The 14,653-nt window shown below is 52.0% G+C and overlaps 1 protein-coding gene across 3 annotated transcripts in view; it reads left to right on the forward strand.

The window, feature by feature from the left end:
- The window catches only part of CHMP7 (charged multivesicular body protein 7), a 53,983-nt gene extending 47,885 nt beyond the window's left edge, over positions 1 to 6,098 (forward strand). For 2 of the 3 annotated variants that reach the window (XM_082622133.1, XM_082622132.1), the window contains exons 3-10: positions 1,179 to 1,364; positions 1,501 to 1,634; positions 2,489 to 2,537; positions 2,771 to 2,890; positions 3,177 to 3,275; positions 3,487 to 3,547; positions 4,043 to 4,222; positions 4,655 to 6,098. In XM_082622133.1, coding sequence (XP_082478259.1) covers positions 1,179 to 1,364; positions 1,501 to 1,634; positions 2,489 to 2,537; positions 2,771 to 2,890; positions 3,177 to 3,275; positions 3,487 to 3,547; positions 4,043 to 4,222; positions 4,655 to 4,707 — 882 coding nt within the window. In that variant the 3' untranslated portion in view covers positions 4,708 to 6,098. The remainder of the gene's footprint in view (positions 1 to 1,178; positions 1,365 to 1,500; positions 1,635 to 2,488; positions 2,538 to 2,770; positions 2,891 to 3,176; positions 3,276 to 3,486; positions 3,548 to 4,042; positions 4,223 to 4,654) is intronic. The other variant, XM_082622134.1, reaches the window with a different exon arrangement.
- Positions 6,099 to 14,653: the final 8,555 nt, after the last annotated feature.

Consider the following 14,653-nt stretch of genomic DNA (forward strand, 5'->3'; position numbering starts at 1 on the left):
CTTTCCCCCCAGACCCAGTTACCATGGACTGCCAGTTTTATCTTTTAACTTTTGCTTGAATCCCTGCCTCTTTGTCCCTATTCCCATTGCCCTGTTCAGTCCCTCGTATTCTCTTGCATCAGTGGTCTCCCTGCCTCTGAGCCTAACTGCTACAATCCAACCTTTCCCCGTTGTCAGCTACATCTCTGTTAATCTGGCCATGGCCTTCCCTTCAGGGACTACCCACCATCTGCAGAGTAAGGACAGCATAGAAGATACATTACCCTTTGTATGAGGTAGAAGGGCTTCTGCTGTCTCAGCCCTTCCCACCTGCATCCGCAAACACCATGCTGGACTCAGACTCCCGGCCGTTGAGGGACTCGTGACCATCCCTCTTCCCACGATGCCTTTCCCACCGACTTCACCTAATGACTTATTCAGCCTACAGGATTCTGCTCAACAATCTTTTTTTTTTCTGAGCCATTGCTGAACTCCTTGGGTATTCCTTCCCTGTATTTTCATAGCATTCTGTGCATACTTCAGTAAATATTTCTTGCTTACAGAAGACCGAGAGAGTAATTTCCGTGAAAGAGGAAGACAGTGGCATTGTTTTTTGGAACTTGTATTTCTTAGACTTCTCACCAAAATCCTATCCCACCCATTTGTCACATAAGACTCTTTATAGACTCAATAATTTTCCAGTTTGCAGGATTGCCATTTGGCATAAAAATGGAGAGCCCAGGATTGGCAGGGAATTTAAATCTCATCTGATCCACCTTCTCCAGTTGGTGGGTGGGATGCTGAGGACCAGTGAGACTGACCGGTCCAGGGTCACACAGGCTAGGCCAACCACCAGGCCTTGGCTCTCATTCCTGGCCATTGCACCCCACCACACCACCTCATTCTCCCCTTGGGGGACCACGGGCCAGGGAGCTGCAGAGACATGAAGTCCTAGCTGGAAGGGCAAGCACACATCTGGCTCCCAGTATATTACGTACCTCATTTCATCCATGTTCCCCAGACTTGCCTCCGAGGTTTAAAAAAACACAAATCCTTTTTCCTTTTCCAAAGGAAAGGAAAGGGTCAGTGCTCCCCTGCTCTTGCCTTTTGTGATCGTGGATCTGAAGCACGGGGTCAGGGCTCTCCGGGTTCCGTGGGCAGCGATCAGGGCCCGCAAGCACCTTTCACTTTCCCTGCAGGAGAAGGCTGAGGAGGTGTATCGTCTGTATCAGAACTCCCCTCTCTCCTCGCACCCCGTGGTGGCCCTGTCGGAGCTGAGCACCCTCTGTGCGGGCTCCTGTCTGGATGAGAGGACCTTCTACTTGGTGTTGCTGCAGCTGCAGAAAGAGAAGCGAGTCACCGTCCTTGAGCAGAATGGGGAGAAGGTATGGAAACTCGCTGTTCCTTCCCTGACTCACCGAGGACTTGTTCAGTGTGTACTGACACGCCCGCCAGCATCCCTGCCTGGTGATTCCTCAGCATTTGGGGTCAGGGCACCAGTAATTTGTCCCTGTCCCTCAGATTGTGAAGTTTGCCCGGGGCCCACATGCCAAGGTCTCTCCTGTCAACGACGTAGATGTCGGGGTTTACCAGCTGATGCAGAGCGAGCAGCTGCTGTCGCGCAAGGTGGAGTCCTTATCCCAGGAAGCAGAGAGGTAACTCCCCCTGAGCTGAGCACCCCTGACCTCCACCCTGGCCCTTAGAGCTGGTGTCTGTGGGCGCTTAAAAAAAAAAAGTTATTATTATTATTTTTTTTTACTAATTGTGAAAGTACTGACTGTTCAGTGCAGCCATCATGGAAAGCACAGACTATCACAAAGGAGAAAAAAATGAATTCCTCCCCAGAGAGTACAGCTTTTAACACTATGTTTATGCTCTTCCGTGCCAGTATCCATTTAACCAGTGTTTATTCAGCTAGGCCTTGTCTTGGGGACTTGGGGATAGAGTAGTGAACGCGACAGGTCTCTGCCTTCCAGGGGTCTTGCTGAGGGACCTCTGCTTTTCCCCTCCAATGACTATGCAAGGCGTCCGTGCTAAAGGCACATTACCACGTCTCCAAAACGTAGGGTATGTAGACATGGAATTAGAACGTGCTTGTTCACGCCCTCCACAGTGGGAGAAACCCCATGTCGTGGGAAGGCCAGCGTCACGGGTGGTGTTAGGAAGACGTTCCCTACCTCCTGGCTCCCAGGATGGGAATTTGTCTTCAGGGTGCCTCGTCAGCATGTTTGCACCCCCCACGCCCGGCCCTCCCCGGCTGTGGGTTGAAACAGCTTTTCCTTGGTCCTTTGCCTTTCCCACGGGCAGACCCGCCCAGCCCGCATCTCAGCTTGCTGCAGGGGTTTGGCGGTGGGCTGTTGGGCATCGTTTTTCTGGCCATTGGATAGTACGAATTTGATCTTCAGATTTGAAAGTACCTTCACTAAAAGTGCTAGTCTTGGGGACACTTCAGGACCGTGCCACCCGCATCCTCTGGCCTCGTCATCTTGAGCTGTCCCTTTGTTTGTAGGTATAAAGAAGAAGCCCGCCGGGCATGCCGAGCAGGAAAGAAGCAGCTGGTGAGTTCTCTCTCTTCCCCCCACAGCTGTGTACCTGTGCCCACAGCGAGAGGAGCCCCAGTTCAGGGAGCGACCTTCTCGAGGGGAACAGTCTGCGGGTGGCCCAGACACCACAGCTTGTTTTACAAACCTGGGATGGTCTTATCATCTGGGAAGGGCTCTCTTCCTCTAGCCCTTTCGCCTGCCCGTTCTGACCCTGACTATGACCATGTCTCCACCCCCACCCCCCCCAGGCCCTGAGGTCTCTCAAGGCCAAGCAGCGGACGGAGAAGCGCATCGAAGCCCTGCATGCCAAGCTGGACACTGTTCAAGGCATCCTGGACCGGATCTATGCCTCGCAGACAGATCAGATGGTAGCCACTGCCCCTCTGCCCCAGTGCTTGGCTGGTCTCTGCGGTGTCCACCGCTCATCCCCTCCGCTGTGGCTTTGCTGTTTGGAGGAGGCCTGGGTTCTTTCAGGATATGCTTGGGACTGCCTTTGCCTCTTCCATTGGGCAGTTTTGGCCTCAGTGGACATGGGGTGAATCACGCATGGGTGGGGGAAAAAAACCACAAAGCTTTCTTTTGGAGATGAAACAATATTGTCTGTATTTTGCCCAGTGTTCTTTATCTGCACTGATAACTTTGCTTTCTCTTTAGGTTTTCAATGCGTATCAGGCCGGGGTAGGAGCACTGAAACTCTCCATGAAGGATGTCACCGTGGAGAAGGCAGAGAGCCTTGTGGATCAGATCCAAGAGGTACAGGAGTGGGTGGGAGGACACACCTGCACAAGGCGGTTCCTGAGGACAGAAGTGACGTTGTCGTACTTCCTTCTTTTGCAAACTGTTTACCTTGTGGACTTGAGGACGCTTTCCTTGATTCTCCAATGGGGCAGCATTACTCTGTAACCCTGAACACTGAGACCCAAAGACCATTCAGAGTTCAAGGCGTTGTGCTTTTCTCTTACAGCTGTGTGACACCCAGGACGAAATTTCTCAGACTCTGGCTGGTGGGGTAACCAATGGCTTAGGTGAGTTGACATGGTGATTCCATCTTCTTTCCTCTCTAAGGTGACTTCAGCTCCTTGTGCTGTGATAGGTTTGGCCGTGGATCTGTTTTTTTTGGTGCAGGCAGGGCTGGCCCACCGTCCCCTCTCTCTGGGGCTTCTCCACAGGAGTAAGGAGAAGGAATTGGCATTTCCCCCTTGATAGGCTATGCTAACGACCCCTTGGTGCTCCGGCGTCCCTTACTCCCTAGGCCTCTTCAAGGGCAAGGAGAAGCAGGGTCCATTCCATGGTGTCAGCAAAATACACCTCCTTGGTGACTTAGCTCTGTGTATGGAAAAAGCATATCTGCTTGAAGGTGTCCTCTGCCTCCCAACTCACACGATTTTTTTTAATAAACCTCCAAGGAGGCCTGGGCATCTTTTGTAAAGCCGAGCTGGGTTTGCAGTCCTCAATCCTTGACTCATGAATGCGTTTCCTCCCTGGACTTTATGTGTCCTTATGTCGTCTTTTCTTTCCAGACTTTGACAGTGAGGAACTGGAGAAGGAATTGGACATCCTCCTTCAGGACACCACCAAAGAACATTTGGATCTGCCCGACAACCCCCAGGAGACGTTTTATACCAACAGTGTGCCTCACCCTAGGATCTCGGACGCTGAACTTGAAGCTGAACTTGAGAAACTGTCCTTATCAGAGGGAGGTACGGAGCTGTATTCCCAGGGCTGCTGGTGGGCTTGTGGTCCTCTGGCTGACAGTAGCGAGGCTCGAGGTTAACGTGTCCCAGCCCCATTGCCCAATCTCCCAGGGTACTGAAGTCGGGTGAGGGAGTTGTGGGCTCATTATTCAGACTCGGTCCCTTAAACACTGGGATGCTTTCATCTCAAAGATCTACCTGGGGGGCTTCCCTGGTGGCGCAGTGGTTGAGAGTCCACCTGCCGATGCAGGGGACGCGGGTTCGTGCCCCGGTCTGGGAAGATCCCACATGCCGCGGAGTGGCTGGGCCCGTGAGCCTGCGCGTCCGGAGCCTGTGCTCCGTAACGGGAGAGGCCACAACAGTGAGAGGCCCGCGTACCAAAAAAAAAAAAAAAAAGATCTGCCTGGTATAGAGTTCAGTCATTTCTTCTCCTTGCAGGTTTGGTCCCAAGCAGTAAATCTCCAAAAAGACAATTGGAACCGACTCTATAAAGCCATTGTAGGACCCTCAAGTGAAGGACCCTCGTGTCAAAGAGAGACCAGGCTTGTGTGTGTGTACATAGTTATTTAAACGAGAAACTCTCGGAATGTGTTGGAAGGAGGAGGAAGGACCACCACTCTGATGTATCTGGATGCTACCACTTACTACGGGACAGATAGAATTTCTGGAAGCGTGCTCGCGAGGCGTGCTGCCAGCTGGGCTCGTGGCCCTGCCTTCTCATCTTTATAGTGCCACAGTTTATACAGTTCTGTGTTTGCCCTGTCGTCTCTCAGAGCCTGCGGCTTCTGCCACGGGCTCAGTTAGGTTTGTCTTCCCCCACCAGCTTCGTTCCAGCCAGCGAAGGCGAAAGATTCGTGCAGCTTTGCCAAATCAAAAGCTGTCCTCGTCCCCCACCCTCACTGTGTTCAGAGGAGTTGATTCTGTCAGTAGGTCCGTTACACAGCTCTTCCCAGCCCCTCTCTGTTTCCACTGGTAGCAAGAAGAAGGAGAATCAAACAGCAGCCACGTTATGGAGAAACACACAGTGTGAAAGGTTCTCCTCTGGGGTTCAGATTCTCCAGGTGTTCAGAAAGAGGGGTAACCCCCGAGTGGCTCAGAGTCGTGAAAGTTGGAGAGGGGCCTTGTGGGGTTGGTGGCCACTGCCGCCTCTTCCATCTTATGCAAAAGAAGATCTGCTGACTGGAGAAATGGTTACACTTGGTCTTTTGAACTTGACGAGGAGAAGCCCAGGGGACTACAGGGCCCCGGGTGTCCAAACCCCATATGCTTTCTTAAAACGGCATCATCTTTGCCTTGCCCCCGTGGTGAATAAATTAAATATAACTTAAATACATAAATCAGAAGAAGCCACACAACAGCACACCTCCCCTTCTTGAGCCTGGCAGACAACAGCAGGTTGTTTGAATTTCAGAAGCATGTTACGTTGTAGCCCGCCACTCGGGGCAGGGGATCTGAGCCAGGATGTGCAATAGATGCAGAAGACAGTGGCCTCAGCCACGTCTGCTGTGTGCTTCCCCGGTCCTGCGCTGCGCCCGGCCCCGCCTCTTGAAGGGCCGTCCTTCTACTTCCTTTGACGAATGGGGCAGGATGGCGGAGGGGGACAGGCAGGAGAGGGCCTGAGTGCGCTGGCAGCAGGGAGAAGAGAGACAGCTGCCATACTGCCGCTCTGCTGCACAGTCCCAGACACCTGCCTTGGCCCTGCCCCTCCTGCTTAGGGTGACGGAGAACAGAGGGGAGGAATTTGCTCCAGGCCAGGAGCACATCACTGTTCGACAAGTTTCTCTCCCACTCGGCCTTGGGAAACTGAAATGTTGGGGGTGAAGAGAAACAATCACTATTTTTTCTTTTTTTATCTGGTAAATAATTAAAAGAAAAACCCTGAGCGCCTCGTCCTCGTCTCTTTTTTAGGTTGTATAAAGTGCCTTGTTCCTTCCTGCATCCCCACCCTCACCTCCAGCACACACACACACACACACACACACACACACACGGGTTCTTTCACTGACACCACAGGAGAAGGCTGACTGGCTTCCTAGCGGGAGTCCCTAGCTGCTGGGAAAGTGGGCAGCCTACCTGATCGCTCTCACGCCGATGCTGTTATTAAATGGCCTCTTTTGTTTAAGAATGCGTCATCACTTTCCTTACTCTTTTCCTTTCCCTCTTCCCTCTAGATGACCCACTTTCCTCGGCCCGTGTGATCGTACCATACTTTAGTCTGGCACCAGTATTTACTCAGTGCCTGTTACATGCGTGGGGTTTGCCGTCCACGGCGGGAGACAGGTTTTGAGACTGCGAGCAGAGCTAGAACAGGCTAGAAGATCTGCTGCAGCACTTGGTACGTTAGCAGGTGAACCAACCAGGAAAAGGCAACTGGAGGAGCCAAGGGCAGAGACGGTTTGAACAGAACAGAGTGAAGATAGGCCGGCGGTGGGGGGGGGGGCGGCAGGGGGAGGGGAGATGTAGTAGGGAACCCTCTCCGCCCCCCAAAGTGTAAGTGCCTGGACTTGGAGCCTCTTATCTGCTCTCTTGTTACTCTTTCTCTCGCTGACCTGAGCTGATAAGGAGTCCTTGCTCCAATGTTTCGTCCTGGTTCTTTGCTGTGCAACAGGAAATTAAGAGGTTGATCCAGGGCTTGGATCAGAGTGAAGACAAGCCGCCGTCTGGTGGTAGCTGCATTTTCGGCATTGGATTCCCGTGGGGGGCCTGGGTCTGGCCTCAGGATTCTCTCCTCTTGAAGGAGTTGACTCGGTTTAATAAGGGAGCTGGTGAGTTTTCTTCTATGTGCAGAGAGATCAGGCCCAGATGAATCAGGTTCAGATGCTGTCCTATTGGGAGTGAAGTTCCCTATGGGGTCCAGATACACAGCAAGGGCATTCAGGGAACAACTATTTCAAGTTAAGGGCTCAGGGAGGGCTTCATTGAAGAGACGACGGCCAAGCTCTCATTCCCCTTGAATATTCCCTTGGGGTTTTTAAATCTTGTCAAGCAATCTACAAGTTTTAGAATATCATATATCCTTAATTCCACTGAGATCAAGTAGGGAGAGAAAGTGTAGCTCATCAGGTAGGGACTGGTCCTGATGTGGATCAGGAAACCTGGTTCCAGTTCTCAACTCCGCCACTAACTGGTGGCTTTGGAAACACGGGGCCTCTTGTTTCTCATTCATAAAGAGACGCAGACAGACAGGGTGATCCGGAAATTCTGATGGTCTTAGGGTCCTTCTGAGCAGTCTGCTTCTCCCTTCTCTTGAATCCTTGCTGCCCCGTGACAGGAGTCAGGGCAGTGCCACAGCAAAGCCACGCCTGGAAAGGTGGCTGGAGAGTCCCCAGTCCCTGCCCGCTGGGGACATGAATGTGGTGTGCGGAGGGCAGGTGGGGGTGGGAGGAAGGGAACGGGCTCAGCCTCAGAGTCTGCTGGGCCTCCCAGAAAGCGGCTCTTAGCCAGAGCCCTGCGGCTGCATGGGCTCCGAGGTCGGGCACCCTGTTATGAGAGGGCCCAGGAAGGGTGAAACTGCTGTGATGATCACTGCCTGCCCAAAGGGCAGAGAGAGTGTCCAAGGTTGAGCAGACCCCGGGAAGAGGTCAGGATATGCTGGTTCAATCTGCTGGCAATGTCATCAAGGCCATCGGAAAAGAGAGAGAGCTACCAAAGCTGTTCAGAGGGGCGAGGCCACTGGCAGAGCTGCTGACGCACAGGAATCCAAAAGCAGCCTGGCTTTGGGGTTGACGGGGGAGTTCGGCAACTCTCTTGTCTTTTGAAGTATTTCACTGTTTTCTCCGCCAACGTTTCATTTTACTCAAGTTGCAGCTACTCTTTGGGGAAAGTGTGGTTGCTTTCCTCCTCCTGCACAGAAACAATAGACACCCAAGCATGAGAGCTGGAAGGAGTCTCAGCAACTGGTGGTAAAGCCTCCGTTTCACAGATGATGACATGGAAGCTTTGGTGACTTGCCCAAGGCACAGAGTAGTTCACAGGGGAACTTAGGACTGCTGTCTTCCGGGCTGGTAGTCTCTCAGTACACCAGGCTCCTCTTAAGGCAGGCTCTCAGAAACCGTGTAACTCCAAAGTACACTACTTCCCGTGGTCGGTGGTGGGTGGGTGGTAGTCGGGCGTGTCAGTGCTTTGAGCTGGCAGCTCAGCTTCCTCTGGCTGTCAGAGCTGTGATTGCACAGACTTCTGTGTGTAGAAAACCACCTCCTAACTGGCTGGCCAGTTTCCAGTTTTTAGGGAAACCAGGACAGTCTTCACACTGTTCCTTTGCTGATATGCACCATAATGGTAATCTTTCTTTTTTGTTTTGCGGTACGCGGGCCTCTCACTGCTGTGGCCTCTCCCGTTGCGGAACACAGGCTCCGGATGCGCAGGCTCAGCGGCCATGGCTCACGGGCCCAGCCACTCCACGGTATGTGGGATCTTCCCGGACCGGGGCACGAACCTGTGTCCCCTGCATCGGCAGGCAGACTCCCAACCACTGTGCTACCAGGGAAGCCCATGGTAATCTTTCTTGACTGGTATTTTATAGCAGGCACATCAACTGTGCAGAAAAAATGTGCAGCTCTGGGCTGCCTTGAACTTCCTGAAGGAGCCAGACTTAGGGCCCTTGTGAGATAACCAGTGCTGTGATTAGGTGACATGATACCCCCAAGGGATCCCCAAAGCATTTTGTGAACTGCAGGGCAGATCAAACCTCAGCTAGTGGATTCCCATCCTTCTGCACAATGTAATGAGTGTAGGCCTGCTTATTGGGCTAGCCTAGGATAATAATGGGCTAGCCTAGGATAATAGAAATGTATTTAGATTATACATGTTAGAAGAGAATTCAGCCACACAAAAATACCATGCTGAAGTTCTCGACCCAGGAAAGTTAAAAATTAACAAACTCAAGGGACTTGCCTGGTGGTGCAGTGGTTAAGACACCTAGCTCCCAGTGCAGGGGGCCTGAGTTCGATCCCTGGTCAGGGAACTAGATCCCACATGCATACTGCAACTGAGAGTTCACATGCCACAACTAAGGAGCCAGTGAGCCGCAACTAAGGAGCCCGCCTGCTGCAACTAAGACCGGTGCAACCAAATAAATAAATAAATAAAATTTAAAAACAAAACACAAACTCAAGTGATGTGCCTATTACATGTGAGCTAACAAATCAGAGGAGGAAAGAAGGAAGCTTTAGTTTGGGGCCCTGCCTTTCAGGAACTTAAAGTCAGAGGAAGGGTGTCTTAGTCAGTGCAGGCTGCTATACCAAAATGCCATAGACTGAGCGACTTACAAGCAACTGCAATTTATTTCTTATAGTTCTGGAGGCTGGAAGTCGGATATCAGAGTGCCAGCATGGTCTGGTTCTGGTGAGGGCCAGCCCTCTTCTGGGTTGCAAATGGCCCCCTTCTCATATTCTCACATGATGGAAAGAGGGCAAGGGAGCTGTCTGGCATCTCCTTTATAAGGGCGCTAATCCCATTCATGAGGGCTCCGCCCTAACGGCCTGATTACTGCCCCCCAAAGGCCTTACCTCCTAATACCATTACATTGGGGGTTAGGATTTCAACACATGAATCTGGGGAAGACACAAACGTTCAGTCTATAGCAAAGGGTAATTCCAAGGTATTGGCACAATGAAGGTTTAGTATAGTACTAGGAATTTGTAGAGCAGGGGTTGGATGGGTTGGGAGGAGAATGCCCAATCTTGGACTATGGTTCCTATTTTAATGCAATAATAAAAAAAATGAACAGTGGCTAACATTTATTGGGTGCTTACTGTCTGCTGGACACTACAGGTTGGGCTCTTCAGAAGCAGGCCTGGAGACAGAGTTTGGGGTATCAGGGTCACCACCTGTGAAGGAAAATGGGAAGAAGCACAATTAGGGAGAAGAGGTCAATCTACAGTGCAGGCCCCCTAAACTCTTGGTCACACTGGTGGAAAATTCTAGAGCAAGTATTGTCCATGAATATCTCATATCAAGCAGAAACAGCTAGGCCTTTATCCATCCCTACCCTTCTCCCTCAGTCATCAGATACTCCTGGCAAGGGCCTGACCTCAGCTTGGTGGCTCTCTGCAGTTGGGGCAGCCTAGAAGGAGCTGACAGCTGGCTGGGAGGCTGTTGACCACACTCCCTGCAGCTGGGCAGCAAATCCTTGAAGGGCGCCCTGGACAGTGCATCTCCATGACTCTCTGGCTGTGCTAAGATCTTTGAATGTATTTAATCTTCCCAATGAGCCAGGTACTGTTACTTCACAAATGAGTTAACAGAGGCTTAGAAATGGTAAATAATTTGTCCAGGGTTACCAGTGGATGACTGTGATTGTGATTTATAATAAGAAATATATATGTGGTCTTTGTCCCTGTTTCTGGCACAGAGCTCCTAAAACCCTTGGAATTTCGTAAGCGATGAGAACAAAAAAGATGTCTTGATGTTTATAAAAACTTCTTTCAGCCATACCTGAGTTTATGTTAATGAGGTCACCAACCACGTGATAAGAGGTTGGAACATTCATTCTCCCCCACCCCTGCCCCAACCCCCAGAGAAGGGAGAGGGGCTAGAGGTTGAGTTCCATCAGCAATGGCCAATGATCTAATCAATACTGCCTAGGTAATGAAGCCTCCATAAAATCCCAAAAAGGTTCAGAGAGCTTCCAGGTTGGGTAACCAAAATGTCTTCACATGCCACCACATGGGGCCCCAAATTCCACAAGGATAGAAGCGCCTTTGTTTGAGACCTCACCCTATGTATCTCTCCATCTGGCTGTTGATTCATATTCTTTAATAGCCTTTTGTAATAAACCAGAGCAGGTTTTCTGAGTTCTGTGAGCTGCCCTAGCAAATTAATTGAACCCAAAGAGGGGGTGTGGGAATCTCTGACTTATAGCCAGTCTGTCAGAAGTATAGGTAACAACCTGGACTTGTGATTGCCATCTGAAGCTGGGTAGGGGAGGTTATTCTTGTGGGACTGAGCCCTTAACCTCTGGGATCTGATGCTATCTCCCAGTAGATACTATTAGCAAGGAGTTGAATTGTAGGACACCCAGCAGGTGTCCAAGAATTGCTTGATGGTGTGGGGAAAACTCCCCACATCCCTACACAGTGCAGTTGGGTAAAGAACCCCTTTTAATGATGGAGAGAGGCTTTAGCTGGGTGAATCTAATTTTTGCATTCTTCTTTTCCTTTCCTCTTTTTCTGCTCTAGTCCCAATTAGGGCAAGAGTTGGCTGTGATTCTGAGCATTCTAACAGATTTATGAAGCGCACACACATACCATGTTGTTTCTTGAAAACTGCAGCTTTTCTGCAAGTTTCATATGAATAATTCCCTTTGATTGTAGGAGAGGACTGGAAGAGAAACTTCCAGAAACCAGAACCGAATTTGTTTTTGTTTTTGTTTACCAGGAGCACCAACTAGAGCTTCTGGGGGTGGGGCCCTTTATAGAATGGACCCAAATCTCAGCTGTCTTTACCAGTTTCCAGGATTAGAAGCGAGCTGCAGGCATCGTCCTGGGCATTAATGAGAGGATGATGGGGAAGAGGTGAGATTCCTTAGCGCCCTGTTCTGATTCTCTGTCACTGATACTGCATACGGGGTTCTCTGGCGTCAGGCTCCCCCAGGCCCCTCCGTCGTCTCAAAACACCGCTATAGCAAGAGAACATTTCTTCTGGTCCTCCAGAGTCCAGCGACGAGCCATGGTGGGAAGAAGTGATCCTTCTAGAAAAAAAGCTTCCAGAGTCGGAGTTATGTTCAGAGTCTCTCTTGTCCAGTCTCTACTCGGTGGGGTGCCCGTGAGGCTGGTAGGGGGCGGGCACTTGGGGAGGCGGGAAAGGGGCGGGGACTCGGGGAGGGGTCACGGAGGGGCCTGGAGCGCGCGCGGTTAGGCCTCTGGGAGAGCCGATCCCGTCCCTACTGGCGCTTACTCTGCGACGCAGGCGCGGAGCGCAGCTCTGGGTCACCGGACCCCCGGGGAAGGAGGTGCGAGCGAATCCCGCGCTCCAGAGGAAGTGGGCGTGTGGGTACCCGGCCGCGGGGCTCTGGAGCGGGGCGCGTGTCTCGTTTTGCTGCGAACGCTGGATGCCAGGCGCGGGGAACCCGTCGGAAAAGTCTCCGGAGTCGGGTCCTCGGGGGAAGGCGACCGAGCAAGACGGAAAGTCCGCTCTTATCGGATCCTTGCGCCCCCGGTCGGACCCTGCCTGTCCCACATAACGCTTCCCTCTCCAGCCGTTTCTTGCGCCCAGGCCTTTCATGCCCCCACGTCGGTCCCTGGCGCAGGCTCTGGGCCCTTACTGGGCCCGTACTGGCGTCTTCCTCGACGTTGGGAGGAGTCCGGGAACCACGGATCAAGACCTCCCTGCTCCCTTCACCGGGTAAAATCCAGGACGTCCTATTCTTTGCGCTGTGCAAGGACCTCCTCCAACAGCGGGATCCTGCCAGGGGCACCTCTTCAGTGCAGGGAGAAGGACCCCGCAGGAAGCCGGGGGTGCATTTGGTTGATTTTAAGGGAGAAGGCTGGTGCCTCCGTCCTGGCCTCACGACCTGGCCTTTGTTCCAAATCTCGGCCCTGCTCGGAAGCCTCCAGAACTCCCAGCCAGGAGGCCTTCACGGCGGCACTAGAGGTGACCAAGGCCCTAGTCCAGCAGAGGGCAGAGCAGGGGTGAGCCAGGCCCGCTACGCGTTGGCGTCAGTGCAGGGCTCCTCTGATTTCTCACCTGTACGCTGCTGAGAAACGTCCTGGTGTGTGCTGGCGTGTTGCACTTTTGCCGCCAGCGTGCACAAAAGGTCATCTTGGACCTCCTGGTGGCTCTGCTGGTGATGCCTTGGAAAGTGGCAGCCCAGGCAGCTGGCTACTAGCCCTTTGGGGACTTATGTGACATCTGACTGGCCTTGGGCATCATGTGCTCCACCGCCTATATCCTGCACTTGTGCCTCAGCAGACCAGCCCCTTCAACTACCTGCAGCATGTGACCCCCAGGGCTGCTTTGGTGGCCATTGCGGTGACTGAAGGTGACACTTCAGTTTTCCTATCCTTCATCCCTGGCAAATGGAGCAGCTGGCGTAGGGCAGAGCCCAGCCTAACAGTACAGAGCTCCCTATCTGGGCTCAAAGATGCACCCCGAGCCTCAGCTTCACCTGTGCAGTAGCCTGCTCAATGGTGGTCATAGTGGCAGAAGGCTGAGGGCCCTCGGAGCCAGGCTGTGTGTGGACAGCGGGGGCCCATGCTCAGCCAGGACCCACGGTCACTTGATTAACATTGTGACATCCTCCCTTCCCCTCATAGATTAAGGGTTGGGCAAACAGGATGGAGTGGCCCTTTCTGATTTTGTCTACAAATTGTATTGGGTGGTAGAGAAAGGTCACCACCTAAGGCCGGCAGCAGGACCTGTGATTTTCTGGCCCTGGACCCTGGGGTCCGTGGCTAGAGGAGACCAGGAGAGCCTTTGATGAGGTTCTTTTGGAGCTGGAGTTCCTAGAATGCCTCACCTGTATGCAGGGGGTCCCATCTCCACCAGCCTTATACCGTGCTAGGTGCTTTACGTGGGTTAACCTCATTTTGGATTAATTCATCTTTGAGGCCTCAGTGAGGCCAGAGCTCTTATCCCCATTTCACAGATGAAGAAACTAAAACAGATAGATGGTTAACCAATTTGCTTAGAGTCACACAGCTAACAAGTAATCAAACCAGTATTTGAACGGATAGTCTGACCCCAATACTTGCCCTGTTGACCACTGTGCTATGCTAGGCTAATGGGAGGAGGGAGAGTTTGGGATGGAACGCCTATCTTTTTTGGCTATTTTAATAAATTACTTAGGACTTGATTCCTTCTTATGTGTTTATAGAGGCAATTACTCATTCTGTACAAAATACAGTCGTATGTGTCTTCAGTCTGGCTTTTCTGTTGTTCCACGGGCAGAGATGCATATTTGCTGTCACTGCGGTGGGTGGGTGTTTGGAGCCACCCCCCTCACTGGGGACAACTGTGGGCTGGCTTTCTGTGTGTGCAGGGATGGACCAGCGTGACCCAGTGCAGGCAGGAGACGAGAGGTCTGAGTTCTGGCTCCATCACTGCAGGGAGGTGAGACGTAAGGAAAGATCCAATGGAATAATTATTTCTGTTTAGCCTGCCTCAAAGGGAGGTGTTGCAGAGAAATGGGAACTTTGTAAATGCGTTTTGAAAGTATCAAGAGCTGCATAAATGAAGGGCATCGTGAAGGTGGGGTTCTCCAGACTGCCTCCTCTGGAATCAGGGCCACTTCCCCCAGGTGGCTGAGCCATTGTCTTATAAACCTCAGTCTCAAACACAAATCAGGCATCTGCCCTGCTGTGGCCTGACCTCCTCCCTACTTGGGTCTTTGAGCTGGGCTCCGGAAGGGGAGGAAAGGTTGAACTGGCTCTGCCATTTATTAGCTGTATGAGCTTGGGCAAGTCACTTAACCTCTCTACTTTAATGTCTTCATCTATA

Source organism: Mesoplodon mirus (genome assembly GCF_964341445.2).
Source record: "Mesoplodon mirus genome assembly, chromosome: 1".
In the NCBI taxonomy this organism is placed as follows: domain Eukaryota; kingdom Metazoa; phylum Chordata; class Mammalia; order Artiodactyla; family Ziphiidae; genus Mesoplodon; species Mesoplodon mirus.